Below are 16048 nucleotides of genomic sequence, written 5' to 3'. Positions count from 1 at the left end.
CCTCCCCTTGTTGCCATTTGGGCACCTGGGGTAGTGGGAGGGATTCCATATGCATAGGAAAATCTCTCCCTAGAGGTTTAGGCCTCGTTGATTCAAAGAATTCCTAAAGAAATTTTGGAGCATTCCAATTCGTAGTTTTTTTTGCTATGTAGCTTGTTTGATTCGTAGGATTACAATCCATAGGATTCATTTGTGCTAGTTTTCATAGGGAAATTTTCATCCACTCCAACCTCATGTGAAGCATCCAACATATTTCCGGTGCACTATCACTATCAAAAGACTACTAATCCTATAGCATTGAAGATGTCATGCCACTTATTCCTATGTTTTTCCTATTCCTACATTTTACAAATCAAAGAGCCCCTATTGCTCTGGATTTCCACTTCCCAACAACCAACTGAGCACTCAGGTTGCAACCCGCGTGGTTTTGCCTCTGCACTCGGTAAACCGTTGACAACAATAGATGTACAGGCTACACATGGTCAGTTGGTCACATCCAGGGACAAATGCATGGTTAGATTTTGTCACCAGTCCTGAAACAAGTCATTCACAAATATTCCCAAGTATAACCAGCAAGATTTGGATATGTTATTTGTGCATCTCAGATGTCATGCACGTATGGCGGTAGCAGTTACGTTAGAAAATGGGCAGCAAATATGTTGTCCTAGTAAAACAAAACAAATAGAACAAACAGATGGCAGCACAAGCCGCTGAGAACATCTAGCAGAATGGGGTTTCTTCTAAGGAGTTATGTACACTCAAAATTAATTATACACCGAATCAAAACATGGAAGAATTTTCGATCAAACGGAGTTAAGGTCTTGGGAAACTTGGTTTTGCCACCTGCACCAATGATAGCAGCTATTACACCTCCCTTTGTTTTGGGTGCATAATATCAAGATGGGCAAAAGAGTGTAATGTCTCTAGACTAACCTGGTAAGAAGGAACCTCGCCAGAGGGCTTACGGTAGGAGCAGCCAATGGTGGCGTACTAGCTTGTTTCTTGTTGCTTGCAGCTTCCGAGGGGGGCTCAGGTTTCTTTGTAAAAATCGATATTGCCGTCTCATTTAGACTTTGCAACGACAAATCCTTCGAGCTGCACATGAGGCACAATAAGCTAAGGACACAGTATGAAAGTGAGCAAGCACACACGGTGAGAGTCAAGGTCGTACCTCCCTAGCCGATGTAGAATTCTGCCAACCAATACCTCACAGGATCCAGGTATTTCTTGCTCTAGATCCATCAAAGAACTGAGGACTGCATGAACAACAGGTCCTTCATACTTGTCACCAGAAGCCTACAAGAGAAGTTCTAAAGTTGGAAGACACTTCTGGAGGGATGCAAAGGTCAATATTGGAATATCACAGTGATGGCACAGCTAAACCGTTATTGGGATTTGATTATCTAGCATTCAATTTGGTTCCTATAAAGACCATCAGCATTTACTTGAACCCACTCTGGTCTTCACGAGAGTTAAGAGGCACTAATGCAAAATCAATGTACTCCAATAACAGGGCACGAGGTTAATGCGTCTAATATAGTTTACCTCTTTCAGAGAAGGAATTATCAAGGATGATAGTGCAGGTGAAGCTGCAGAAGCTCGGGGAGCTGATTGCCCATCGGATGGCTGCCGTGATTTGCGACCTTTTTGCGAGTCAATATTCTCACTAGGACAAAGAACATACTTTCGTTAAGGAATGATATAAACAGCACACATGTAAGTCAAACAACACTTAACTAAACTTGAAATACCTTCGAACCTCATGACTGTTTACCCCAGAAAATCTAGGTTCGTGTGATTCCTTTTCATGTTTGTTGGTGGCTGGTCTTTCTCGAGCATTTCCCTTTCTGAACCCAGCTTGTAGAGCAGCCTTTGCCTGCGTATATTGCTCAAGTGCATTATAAATATGCATCAACCAAGCAATCGAGCATTTGGCAACAAAACATTCATGTCCGCTACCTCCGCAAGGTTAGTAGCACTATCCTCAAGTGAAGCATTTGATGTTTTTTCTAGAGTCCCCAGCCTTGACCTTGAAGATCGTGGCATTTCTGCTTCTTCAGTTTGATTCCTAACAACTGTCCCACTGATAGACATATCTTCGTATGAGGAGAATCTGCTGGGAGGCTAATGAATATGATGAATCAGATGCTGCTGCTTATCTTAGTATCTTGCTTGCAGGGTAAGGTAGGATTGCAAATATTAAAAACCCCAAACTGATATCAATGTACCTTAGAACTGTGATTAGGACCTGCTGGGTAGACCTGAGACGCTCTTGGAGAGCGTAACACCACAGTTCCAGACCCACTTACAGATTGGTCATTCTGACAAGAAGCCATGGTTAAAATCAGAATTAACCATTAATCAGGAGTTTACAGATTGCACGTGTAGATGGAAATCTCACGTATTCTGTAGAACTTTCTAGCCTCCCATGATCAGTTTGAGCTTCTTTCTTAGACATGTTTGTTGAGGATGATTCTTCAGATCCAGTCCCAGATGTTCTCCATTGGTTTTCTCGATCAGCTGTACGTTTTAGTGTACTTGGATTCTGAGGCATATCAAATCTACCATCCTTGGTGGAGGTTATTTGTGGTGGCCTCAAACCACCTCGAACAGTTCCCGTGCCCTCTGATCTATCAGGAAAATCCCAGCCAGCAGCTTTCCTAACTGTTCCTTGACTATAGTAGATCAAAAATAATCAAGCCCATGAAGACAAAACAAAGCTTATTAACTATTTTGACAAACATACCTGGAAGGAGAGGCTGCATGTCTTGTATTTCTATCAACCTTAATAGTACCTCCATAATCATCTTCTTCGATATGTGTTTGACCATTTTGCGTGGCATCAATGCTACCTTTTACTGTAAATTTTGGCCTCTCTCTGCCAATAACACCAACAGAGGCACACGAAGACAATGAGATGTCGATACACTTGAATTATTAGTCAAACATTGTTTCACTAAAAAAGTGTAAAGAAAAACAACATCATGTACCTTATTCTCTCCAGAAGCTTTGGAGTTTTTCTGGCATTTTTTATGAAACGGTGCTTAAGAAGTTCCTTAGCACTAGGCCTCTGTGAGAAAGTAATACACATGAACAGAACTAAGCAAAAACGACCGAGACTATAAAATGCACTCTTTCCAGCTTAGACATGACACTACCTTAGTCTCAAATAAGATGGCCCAGGGACTTGCACAAAAAATGAAAATTCTGAATTTCAGCATAGCAACTACTAAATTGTCAAATACTTCTAGGTAGAATTATGTACTAGATTTATACTAAAGGTTACATCTGGCAGGACTGGAACCCTTCATGGCATCTCGTAATGTTAGTTGTAGCCTTCTAGCTAGTGGGACTCCCAAATTTGGCCAGTACAGAACTAGTGTCACGACGGACAACAAGAAATTATAAAAAGAAGAGTGACACTGCATATGTTCAAAAGAACAAAGCAAAGTGAGAACACACGGTAACTTTTTCTGAATCTGAAACTTCTATACTGAACAAGTGCAGAGGAAGTGCTTCCTGGTACATGATAAGAATTTTACCTCTGCTGGATTCTTCCTTAAACATAGTGACACAAACTCTTTCATTGGTTTAGAGAAATGCTCATCAAGCTGCATGTTAAAAAATATAATACTTATTTTCTTGCAAAAAATGCAAAACAGATGCTTTGATAAACTGAAATGAAGTACTTGATAATAGTTGTTAAAAGTACTCCAGTGACCTGAGGAGGATTTTCACGAGGTATCATGAAAAGAACTCTCATGGGGTGAATATCTGCCAAGGGGGGTTCACCTTTTGCCATTTCTATAGCAGTTATACCTAAAGACCAGATATCCGCCTGCATTGAGACAAAAGCTTATGTAACAAAGTTCATTATGAAGCAAAAGGTTCAACAAATTGGCAAGCACCTTTTCATTGTACCCATCAGAATTTTGAATAACCTCAGGTGCCATCCAAAAGGGAGTTCCGACGAATGTCTGGGCAAATCAAAGCCATTAGGCATTAGCAATATACTATGGCATATTCTTAGCTGATCTATCTGAAATAAAAAACAAATTATGTTTCTTGTACACAATTCCAACAAAGGGAAACAACAAGTTCACTGTTAAGCTAAAACACTGCCACGGGCCCACAACAACTGATAAGGGGAATTCCATTTAGTGCATGCTCGGCTGGTGCAAACATACGTGTGGTTGTCACACCTGCACCGCACACCACTGCAGTGTGACTAGTGGTTGGGCCCTTAGGCAGGGTTGTTGCGTGTGTGGCCTAGGCCAGCTGGCGTGTGTGTGTGCGTTTCGTAGATACTTAAGTGTTCTGTGTTGTAACGTGAGAATTATGCATTGAAGTGAGATCTGAATTCATCCCCGTTCTCTCTTCTCACCTTCTTCCTCTCCAAGTCTCTCACCCCAACTACCCTTTCTTCCTGCCTACTACTGGTCGCTCACGATCCAGAGATCAGGGCGTGACAAATCGGTATCCAGAGCCACCTGCGTTTTCCCCAAAAGAAATCTTCGTCGTCAGTTGCTTGTTCCTCTCTCTGGATCCATGACATCCACCGCTAAGGGTGTATATTTCGCTCCGGCAAGATCCACCCAAAGTCCCAAGCAGGGCTGGATCTGGTATGAGTGCGACGACGGCGAACACCAAGCCCTCCGTGCAGACCAGTCACATCCTGTCGGCCATGGAGGAGAACACCAACTCATTCAAGGCCCTCATCAAAGGCCTGATCACTCACTTCGATGAGCAGAAAATCAACAGCGACAAGCAACGCAAGTCAGCTTCAACAATCAGGTATCAGGTGTCAGCACGAGCTCCGCGCTTCACCAAGCAAATTGATCTTACCCAGGCAGATGTGGATGAGACGCGCAAGACGCTGGAGGCGTCGGCATCCCCACATGGCTCGGTTCCGGTACTCGTGCTGCCACCACTGCCTTTGCCGCGCACCCCACAAGCTAATAACCAGCACCGCGGGCTGACCCGTTCGCCAGGCTTGGAGGCAAGCGGCCCCCTCTGATTCCGCAAACACCAGGAGTGCCGAATCATGCCGTCGCATCGACTCAGGAGGCGGCGCACTCGTAGATCCCGGAAGCGCCACCCCTAACCGCGTCGGACGCGACGACTACTACACCAAGCCTCACAACATGAGTTCCCTCGATTCAACGGCAGCACACCACTGCCATATCACCGAACTGGGTCACAACGGCGAGCTATACATCAAAGGGCAAGCAGCCCACTAGCTTCATGCATTTCATCAAACACACAAAGGCATGACACTGGGGGTGGGGGGGGGGGGGGGGGGGGGGGAGTGTTCTTCGGAATGACTGGGCGTAAAGGGCACGTAGATCACCGAGGAGTTTGGCTCGGACGAGTTCAAACTCGACATGCACAAACTTCTCCAACTGCGTCAGATCGGCAGCGACATCGAGTACAGGGCAGCATTCAACGCCCACATGTACCACTTGCTCGCGCTAGACCCGTCGCTCAGTCCCAAATTCTTCATCACCGCGCTGCGATGCGCCTTCCGGCACCGTCGAGCATCATGCAGGCGTCAGTCCTGGCGCACATACATGAGGAGCTGGGGGCACAGCGACCGCGTGCTCGACCTCTACCTGCCGGCCTGTTAAACTTCATGCACTAGCCAACGCAACCAAAAGGCTGAACTGATGGAAAGGGCTAGACAACACACATATACACTTCAAACCCCCTCTCACGTGTGACGCGGAAAGTCAACTGTATGGCTCAAAAGGCCAAAAGGGAGGCAGCAGCAATTTTTGGATAAATTGCGAAAGCCATGACTTGAACTCAAGACCTTGGGCTCTGATACCATGTTAAGCTTCATGCACTAGCAAATGCAACCAAAAGTCCGAACTGATGGAAAGTGCTAGGCAATCCACATATGCACTTCAACAGTCCACCGCCACCAGCAGTTCCCCTTCATCCCGCGGCGGCACCTCGCCTGCCGAGTGACGACTATAGCAGCAAGTGGCAGCTCCGCGAGTTTCGGCACACGAACGGATTGTGTTTCAAGTGAGGGGACCGCTACTGCAGGGAGCACTAGTGCAATCACCAAGCACAGTTGCTCACCATCCAGGTGGGCGAGCATGGAGAGCTCCTCTCCGACGTGGCAATTCATGCTCTCGCCCTTCTCGACGATCCTGTCGTCGACGCGACCGCACCAGTGTTGCCTGTTGTCAGCGCATGCTTTGGACGGTTATGATTCGCCTGCGAGCGCTTGTGGGCAACCAAGTCATGTCGATGTTGCTCGATTCGGGCAGTACACACAGCTTCATCAACATGGCCTTCGTCGAGCACGTCGGTGTCGTCACCAAGGCGCTGCCGCCAGTGGAGGTGCACGCCGCTAACGGCAACCGCCTCACCTGCTCCCGCATTGTTCCCGAGCTCAAATGGTGGATGCAAGGGCACACATTCACGACACCAATGTGCGAGTTGGACATCGACGCGTACGACGGCATTCTTGTCATGGTCTGGTTGTCCCAGTTTACTCCAATGAACTGTCACTGGCAAGACAAGTTTGTCTCCTTCGTCTACAAACGGCGAGTCTGTGACCCTCCAAGGTGTTCGCCCATCGACCTCAAGCACATTGTCTGCACTGGAGCTTGGTTAGCCCAGTTTACTCCAATGAACTGTCACTGGCAAGACAAGTTCGTCTCCTTCGTTTACAAACGGCGAGTCTGTGACCCTCCAAGGTGTTCGCCCATCGACCTCAAGCACATTGTCTGCACTGGAGCTTGGTTAGCCCAGTTTACTCCAATGAACTGTCACTGGCAAGACAAGTTCGTCTCCTTCGTTTACAAACGGCGAGTCCGTGACCCTCCAAGGTGTTCGTCCATCGACCGCAAGCACAATGTCCGCACTGGAGCCCGAGGAGTTCCGCAAACTGCTCGCGGGCAATGATGTATGGGCGCTTGCTACAGTGGATGCGACAGCCACCACAATGGCGCAACACATTGACATAACCGCGCCGATCCACGTCCTCATCAACGAAATGGAAGACGCGTTTGCCAAGCCACAGGGAGACTGCCTCCGCAACCGCAATACGACCATGCGGTCACTTTCACGGATGGGGCAACCGGCGAACACCCACCCTTACCGATACTAACCCTTGCAAAAGGACGAGATCAAACGGCATGTTCGTGAGATGCTACGTTCGGGCATAATCACCCACAGTATGAGCCCCTATGCAACCCATGCGCGGCTGGTCAAGGACACTACATGGAGGTTTTGCTTCGACTACCGCCGGCTCAACGACGTCACGACCAAAAACAAATTTCTGTGGCCGATCTTTGATGAGTTGTTGGATGAGCTGGCCGGCGTTGCATGCTTCTCCAAGCACGATCTCCATGCGGGATATAATCAAATCCGCATGAATGAAGCTAATGAGGAGAAGACCGCTTTCAAGATTCACGTCATGCCATTCGGATTAACAAATGCTCCGACAACCTTCCAATGCCTGATGAACTCCATCTTCGCGGACTACATTCGTAAGTTCGTAATCGTCTTCCTTGATGACATTTTGGTTTACAGTGCCACTTCCAGGAGCATGAACTGCACTTGCGCACGGTGCTCGACCTGTTGCACACGCACAAGCTTTACGCCAAGATGTCCAAGTGCTCATTCACGAGGGATCGCATTTACTACCTCGGCCATGCCATTTCTCGGAAAGGCGTCGCCACGGACAGCGACAAGACCAAGGCCATGGCGCGCTGACCAACACCAACGAATGCCATGGAGCTCTGTGGATTCCTTGGACCTACTGGATACTACCGTAAGTTTGTGCCAAGCTATGGGATCATCGCCAAGCCGCTGACACAATAACTGACCAAGAAAGGCTTCACATGGACGGATCAAGCGCAGCTCGCCTTCAACATGCTCAAGGCGATTGTGACCACGAAGGTTCTCGCTCTGCGACATAGACATTGGCGCCGTCCTCGTTCAAGATGGTCACGTCGTCGCCTACTTCAGCAAGGCCCTCGACGCTCGTAACCAAAAGCTTCCAACAAACGAGAAAGAGTTCCTCGCCGTCATGATGACCATCGACAAGTGGCAGCCCTATCTCCAGCATTGCCCCTTCAAGATCGGCATCGAGCACAAAAGTTTGTGTAAGCTGGGGGAACAACATCTGAAGACGGAAGTTCGGCGAAAGGCGATGTCCAAGTTGGTTGGACTTCAATTCCGCTTCCAGTATAAGTGCGGTATCGACAACGACGTGGCAGACGCCCTTTCCAGTGTCGGCAATCGGCTCAATGTTGACACGTTGTCCATGTGCCAACCAGCATGGGTTCACGAGGTGGCCAATTCATATGAAACCAACAAAGACGCATGGGGCCTACTCCAGCAATTGGCTCTGCAGAGCCCAGACGCCAAGGGGTTTGAGCTCCACCGCGGGCTCATTCGCCGCAAGGGGCGCTGCTCTAGATCGGCGCCAACACCGCACTCCACACCAAGCTAACCAGTCTGATGCACGACAGTGCGGTGGTCGGCCACTCCGGCGCAACGGACGCGTACCACCGTACCAAGAAACTCCTCGAGTGGAATGGTTTTAAGGCCGCCGTCGACAACCATGTGCGACAGTGCACATTCTGTCAGCAAGTGAAATACGAGCTCAAGAAACCGGCCAAGAAACTAGCGCCTCTTCCTGTGCCTATCGCGCCATGGCAAATCTGACGATGGACTTCGTCGAAGGATTGCCGAAGTCAGAGGGCTATGATGCCATCATGGTGGTAGTCGAACGCTTCACCAAATTCACGCAGTTTATCCCTCTGTGCCACCCCTTCATTGCCATTCAAGTAGCGCGGGCATTCTTGGACAACGTCGTCAAGCTCCACGGCGTCCTGGCATCATTGTCTCTGACGGCGACAAGGCGTTCACCAATGCTCTCTTGCGCGAGCTCGCCGTCCACGATACACCTCGGCAATGGAAGGTGGCTGCTGTCCACGGAATTCTGGTACATCTCTTTGTTCCATGCGTCACTCTGTTGTTCACCATTCAAGACCCTCTATGGAGTGGAAGCAAACCTAGGGAGCATGCACCTCTGGCCCGAGTCACCACCAACCGTGCCAGAAGTCGAGGAGTGGAAGTGGGACTGGGCGGCGCACATTACACGGCTCCATGCCCAACTAGAGCGAGCCCAGAAGCGCTTCAAGAAGTATGCTCATCGCAACCCGACCGAGCGTGCCTTGCAGGTGGGTGAACAAGTTCTCCCAAAATGACACATATATAACATTTCTTTACCAAGTTCCACTAAAAATTAGCCATTGTTAGTTAGTTCCTCGTACAGCCAGCTAGCCTATTTGTATCCAATTTTAGAACCCTGAATAAATTGCCTTCCGCAACTAAAACAGCCCACATGCACTCAGTGAAGGACAAGCTACTATGATGTCAACAAAAGTCCATTCAGTACAATGGGGAGAAGCTATATTTTGCGCTAAAAGACATAACATCAAAAAAAGAAAAGAGGTGGCAATTGATATGCAGCATTCACTCAAGCTGGAACGAATTAAAGCTTCTGAATAATTCAGAGCATAGGATATAAAAACACAGCAAAATTTGTCAGCAATACAAACTGCCAGTTTACACGTGTAAAATAACAATTATTTAGGTGAGTGCAACTACAGTAAATACCAAACAACACTAAATCTAATTCTTTTTCAAAGCTTCCCTTATTAGTATAACCATTATATATACAGCCCAGTCAATTAAAACTACAGCTGAGAAGAGTCGGTAGGTTCCTGATGCATATGGTTAGAAGTTTAGACGTTACCTTCCTCCTAGACATTGTTTTAGTCAGCTGTGCAGAGACGCCGAAGTCTGCAACCTAAGGAATATAAATACACGTATTAACTTTAGGAATATATATTATATGTTATGCAGTAATAACCTTACAAAAAACAGAATCATCCGCATGCTCTACAGAAGTGATACCTTCACATCTCCGCTTTCAGTCAGGAGGATATTTGCCGCTGCAAAACATGACATGGTGTTGTCTGTTACGATTTGAATTATACTTGGAAGTAAATAACGAGGTATATAAAAATATATGCAATGCACTGAAGAACACATCCCCATATTAATAAGTCCTTAATGCTTGCACAATAGCTTGTCCTTATTTAATCTAAAACTGACTGCTACATATTAATTTGCGTCATCCTTTAGCTAACATGCATCACCGGAGCATTGAATCCTTACGAACAACCAACCAAAACTGTCATTTGCTCTCACATTAGCAAAACAAGGGAACGAAAAGGCTTGCATACAAACTTATCGCAAAGGAATCTTTGTGCCACACATACATATACATGGCTATCTTTTTTTTTAGTTGGAGTATACATGGCTATCTATAATCCTTAATTCCATTCCTGCCTTTTCCTTTCCTTTTCATGCATGTGTAACACTAGCATTTATGTGCAAGATTACATGAGAGACAATACAGTTGTAGAAACGGTTTCTCCATTGCGGAAAGGCATCTATTTGAAAGGTCGTGTCCGTGCGTGTAACCTTTGATACAGTAAAAAAATATGATTGGTTGCTTGCCCATTAGACAAAGGAGAACACGGTAATGCAGGCCAGGTTCAATGTGCTTCAAGGGTGACCGAGTAAGGATCGCAAGAGAACGCTGGGGTGATCAGATATTCGATTCCATGGGGTTCTTTGTTGTGTTTAACAGAGTGGTGCTAAGGCTGACTACAGTGGTCATAACAGCCGCAGCAGCCAAGGCAGGAAAGAATACCAACTAGAAAGAGAGACCTAACACACTAAGCGGCAAGGGGATCAATCTGGACAGACAAATTACCCAGAAAGCATCTGAAGCAAACACAGCTTAATGGTAGGATCACTTCCATTTTGCATCCTCAGAAGACTGATGCTGCTTGGGAGTTCTAGGGGTTATCCGATTGGTATTTTCTCAAAACAGTATTGAATGTTTGCAAGGCAAATGCAGATAATAAGAAAGAAAGGAGTCAAGAGGAGTAATAAAGACCTTTAATGTCACGGTGGATCTTTCCTTCAGAATGCAGATATTCAACTGCATGTAACAAGTCCCTTAGAATGCATGCAATAGATATTTCATCCAGAGGAGGGCCAGCTTGAAGCTACATGTGGAAATAGAAGTCGCAGGAACATCACAATTTGAACCAAGTAGTTTGCGCTGACTATGAACTGGAATATTCATCAAATACACTTGATCTACTATCTACATGGTGTCAAGTATTGTGTTGTGTCCATCAAGATATAGAATATACAGGACATACTAGGTCAGCAACAGAACCACCAGCCATGTACTCCATTACTATCCACAGTTTGGTTTGATGAAGATAAGAGCCATAATAGTCAGTTATATATGGACACCGGCATTGTGATAAAACAGATATCTCCTGCAACATGAAACAAATCCTTTTAGAAAAGCTTTTTCTGTCTTAATTGCACAGTAAGTTGATACGCCATGATAACCTAATACTCAGCATAGCGCATAAGGTGGAAGTAAAACCTTTTGGATATCTTCGATATCATCCTCGCTGCATAGAATAGGTTAAAAGTACATTAGAAGTTAGATAAAATCCTCGAATTCAGTTACCAATATGAAATAAGGTTATCTTCGGTTTACATTTTCCTACAGTACATAAACAAACATGTTTTCATGATAAAAAAGTTGTTTTACAAAAAAATGATGTGATGACATGATATAGTTCTACGCTAGGTTTAGAACACTAATCAGAGGAAATGTAATGCAACCAGGCTGAACTCACTGCAACAAGGATGCAATTTTTTATGTTTCCCATTTAAACGCATTGTGTAGAATAAAGGTTGTGAAATATATTAGTATTAGTACACTACCTCTTTTTGACATCCCAAAGTAAATGGAACCATGGTTTAAATAGCAGCAAATAATGCAATTAACAACAGGTGCACTTACATTTTATAGTGTAAACCTATTAAATATAATATGCTGCTTTAGATACAGAGTCAAAGTGAAATTTAGGCTAGAGACTCACGCTTCTTCCAGATCAATAACTTTTATTGCAACCTCCTTGCTGAGTTCCTTGTCAAACCTATGAATGAACACAGGTAAATATTCGATAAGCATTAAATGTATCATCCCAACAAAACAGAAGGAAAGGATAAGAAATACAAGTCATGGGCTACATGTGGCCCAGAAAATATCCAATAGCTTACAAAGTGGACCCAGAAATTAGTGCATATATATATATCTCATCCTCTATGTAAATACCATGCTGACCTCTATGTGTATAATTTGTGGAAGGCATGACGCAGGTACACAACAAAATAACCATTAAACATGCTGGCCTCTATGTGTATAATTTGTGGAAGGCATGACACAGGTACACAACAAAATAACCATTAAAAATACTGGCACTAGACAGCATAGCAAATTCTATTGAAAAGCGAATAACAACTTATCATTCAAGTTATTTCATCCTCTGTTGAGATAACATGCTGGCATCTATGTACTAATCATTTCAGGACAATACATGTAAATTTGACATCTACTGAAAATAAACATAACGTGTTTGAAAACAACACTTGTGAACCATTGGTTCGTATTTGGTTGAGCAATCACAAATTAACTAGCTTAATGATCAGGAGCATAGTGAAAATAAGAATAGCATCGCATAACATTTGGTTTATTTTGTTGCTTGCACTACAGTAGTCGAATAGAGGACAAATCCAGCTTTATATAATTTAGCAGGAACTGGCAATGATACTCATAATAGGGACAAATTCTCACACAGAGTGAAGCCCTGCTATCTAAAACCAAATTAGCACAAATTTGTGGCCTATCTCTAATAGCCTGATAGGCACTAAATTGACCGAATTAGCACTGCTTGTTTCCGTAAATCCCTTACCCTGCATTAAAATAGGACCCTATCGACGTAGATCCTGATCAAATCACCAATGCCACCTTACTAACAGGAATAAATCAGTGAAAAACGCCACGAGCAGCACTAGATTGGCTACTTAAGTGCCTCAATCATGCCGCCTAATGTCCCAATTCGCCATGAGACGTACCCTGTTGACACTCTAATCCCCAATGCTGCTCGATCAAAAGCGAAACGAAAGGCTACACTAGCCGCCACCGAGGAACATCAGCTAAAATCCACGTACAAGGGAGGAAGAAGAGGATTAAATAAACTTTGTTCGCGACGATGGAGGGGGGAGGCAGGTCAACAAACGAACCCTCTGTAGACGTCGCCGAAGGAGCCACGGCCGATGAGGTCGCGGTTGCTGAAACGCGCCTCTGTGGCGGCCGCCATCGACGCCGAGTCCGACATCGTCCCTGAGATCTCGCTTCCGCCGCGGCTAGGGTTTTGGAGGGAAGAGGAGACGACCGGATTCGTCCTCCTTTTCCTCCTTCGGGGCTAGGGTCAGGATTCGTGGGCGTGCTCGCGTCACGCTACTCCCTCGTCGGCGGCTGGCTTCTTCCGGCTTGGCCCATTTTTACATGTCGCGAGATTTGGTGCAGGTGTTTGGTTTGTTCATCTGGGCGAGTTGGAGTGGCCAAGGTGGTGGGGCCGCGTGGAAGAGCTGGAAGGTGGGGCAGCGGTGTCAGTCTGTCAGACGCGGGATGGTGGGGTGTCCGCTAGCGTGTGTTTGCTTAGAGCATCTACAGCCGGACTTCTCAAATCAGGCATCCACGTACCGCAAATTTCGATTCTCAAATCGCCGCAATCTATGCATATTCGATCATACGATACAAACTGTCCGAATGCCAAAGTTTGAAACAAAGCAAAATAAATCATAGTTCAACAAACCGGACATGGCAAAATGAAATTAATGTCCGAGCATGACGGATGGCCTCGAATCACTGGTTGGGCGCCTGCTCCTGCTCGTCCTGCTCTGCCTGCATCCGGGCAGCCTCCTCCGCCTGCATCCGGGCAGCCTCCTCCGCATGCATCCGGGCCGCAGCCGTCCTCGCCGCCTCGTACTTCCTATGGTCGTTGATCTCATCTTCTTGTCCACAAGCCACTTCTTCGCATGCTCATCATAGAGGGTCTCATCCGCCAACATGATCATCGCATCTTCCGCGTCTCGTGCGAGTTGCAACCTCTCCTTCTCAAGCTCTATGTCACCAAATGTCTTGGCCTTCTCGAGCTCCCATTTGATCCCCGCTTATTGCTTCTCGAGCTCGATCTTCGACCTCTCAATTTCCAACTTCTTCTCCGCCATCTTCTGGCCCCACTCAATTCTTTCCTTTTGCGCATCTAACATGAGCTTGTACCTCTCCTCCTTCTTGTTCTCCCTCGCCGAAAAAATGCCCGTCCACGTGGACGACATTTTGATAGCCGCGGCATCACGGGCGGCACGTGCCTTCTCCCACTTGTTTCACATGACTTGGCGGTTGTCCTTTGGAATGGTATCTTTTCCATTCGTCACGACAACATCGTCCAACCCAATTGATTGGTTCGAGCTTGAGCCATCATTCCTCTTCTTCCCGGACTTGAGGTCGGCCACAAGTTGGTTCCACTTCGCCTTGCCATTCAATATGACCCAACAATGGCTAAAAGCAAATGGCTTCTTCTCCACCTCGTGATACAAAGTGGCCGCCATCGCGGTCTAGCAAACAACATATGTATGAGCACGAGAATTCAAACACAAGAAGCATATGCAATGGACGACAAGATGAGGCAATCGAGCTTGCGTGAGTTGCGACTCCCATCCAGTGGCGATTCCACTAGGGAGGCTTCAATAGGCTTAAGCCTACCCTCCCAAATCCTATTTAAGCTAAACATACCACTTGACAAGTATATTCTGGTGGTTTTACATGCAACAATTGAATGCATTTGCTAATTAGACTTAGAAATTTGTGTTTTAAGCCTACCCTCCAATGTCCTGCTAGATTCGCCACTGCTCCCATCCCACTTTGAGGTCGTTTGGTCACTTGTGAGTAGTAGCCAACGTACTTGGTCACTTCCCCTTGAATGATCCCCCAACGATATTGGAGAGATGCCACATTGCCGGTGGTCACGATAGGATGCGGCTCCACATACTCCTTTTGCTCATGATACTCCTTCCAAATCTCCGTCCAATAGGTGTTCCCCTTTTGCTCGGTGCCGCATATTGGATCCATCGTTGTGGCCAACCAAGTTTTGACCAATAAGATGTCCTCAAATCTTGAGAAGTTTAAGGGGATTGACACCCCTCTTGCCTGTGTTGGGTGCAAGTATTTGCTCTTGCGTGTGTAGGTGTTGCTTACTAGGCGTTTGCGTGGTTCTCTTATTGGTTCGATAACCTTGGTTCTCACTGAGGCAAATACTATCTCCTACTATATTACTTCACCCTTCCTTTTCGGGGAAAATCTCAACGCAGCTCACAAGTAGCAGGGACGAAGCTAACGCGTGGGGTCACACGCGTCAGTGAGAGGGAGAGAGAGGGTGCGGCGCACTGGCCTGGCTGGGCTGGCTAGTTGGGCTTCAGCCTGGCTGGCTGACTCGGCTGGGCCTTTTTCCTTTTTCTTTTTATTTTCTATTTTTTGTTTTCTTCCTTTTTCTTTTCTATTTTGCTCTATAAGTTCAAATAGACTTTGAATTCGAAATTTGTTCCAACAGTGAATCTTTCCTAAAATCCGGAGGGAATATTTGTGACTGTGTGAAGTTTTTGTTTGGGCATTTTAGATAAATATCTTCTACAGCTTACATTTATCATTTGAATTTGAATTTTGTTTCAGAACCAAATGTGTTTCAATCCATTTTAGAAAATTAGCAGAAGGTCAACATGCCATTTGGACTTGTGGAATTTCTTTTCCTGCCAAAATTAATGCAAAGCCATTTTCAAATAATATCCCTTTGATTTTGAATTGATTCCAAAATAGATCCAATCCAATTACTGGGGAGTTTATTTTGGCTTGAATATTTCTTTCTTGAGACTTATTAGAGTTGGCCTTATGCTCAAATAATATTTCAAAATGGTTTGGTTCCTACCAGGGCTGGCTAGGCCTGAACTAGTGGCATTGGGATTTTATCTCTTCTAGGCAAACAATCAAGCAATTCAAGGTCAATCACAAGCATTCCTA

At 45.8% G+C, this 16048-nt stretch overlaps 1 protein-coding gene across 2 annotated transcripts; it reads right to left on the bottom strand.

Moving 5' to 3' along the window:
• Positions 1-566: 566 nt before the first annotated feature.
• On the bottom strand, positions 567-13529 carry LOC123052582 (serine/threonine-protein kinase svkA). Of its 2 annotated transcripts, XM_044475832.1 has the most exons (20): positions 13216-13529; positions 12012-12068; positions 11507-11534; positions 11271-11393; positions 11000-11111; positions 9946-9983; positions 9785-9838; positions 3909-3977; positions 3722-3838; positions 3543-3611; positions 2991-3070; positions 2747-2878; positions 2402-2675; positions 2229-2321; positions 1960-2124; positions 1752-1876; positions 1546-1666; positions 1172-1296; positions 934-1095; positions 567-843 (listed from the first exon to the last, which is right to left on the bottom strand). In XM_044475832.1, the coding sequence occupies exons 1-20, from the start codon at positions 13308-13310 to the stop codon at positions 804-806; spliced, it is 2079 nt and encodes a 692-aa protein (XP_044331767.1). In that variant the 5' UTR covers positions 13311-13529; the 3' UTR covers positions 567-803. The 2 variants fall into 2 exon arrangements, 1 of the variants encoding a protein (XP_044331767.1); XR_006424777.1 differs by lacking the exon at positions 567-843 and having other exon boundaries at positions 1006-1095; positions 1760-1876.
• Between the last annotated feature and the right edge of the window lie 2519 nt (positions 13530-16048).

The sequence above is a fragment of the Triticum aestivum genome, chromosome 2D (genome assembly GCF_018294505.1).
Source record: "Triticum aestivum cultivar Chinese Spring chromosome 2D, IWGSC CS RefSeq v2.1, whole genome shotgun sequence".
Lineage (NCBI taxonomy): Eukaryota > Viridiplantae > Streptophyta > Magnoliopsida > Poales > Poaceae > Triticum > Triticum aestivum.
This window is presented reverse-complemented; position numbering and strand designations above follow the sequence as displayed.

Excerpts from the sequence above, each read along its gene's own strand:
- LOC123052582 (XM_044475832.1), bottom strand. The coding sequence starts at position 13,310 with ATGTCGGACTCGGCGTCGATGGCGGCCGCCACAGAGGCGCGTTTCAGC. Across the intron at positions 3,839-3,908 it reads CTGATGGGTACAATGAAAAG|GCGGATATCTGGTCTTTAGG; the intron begins GTGCTTGCCAAT and ends GTCTCAATGCAG. Across the intron at positions 1,096-1,171 it reads ATTCTACATCGGCTAGGGAG|CTCGAAGGATTTGTCGTTGC; the intron begins GTACGACCTTGA and ends CCTCATGTGCAG.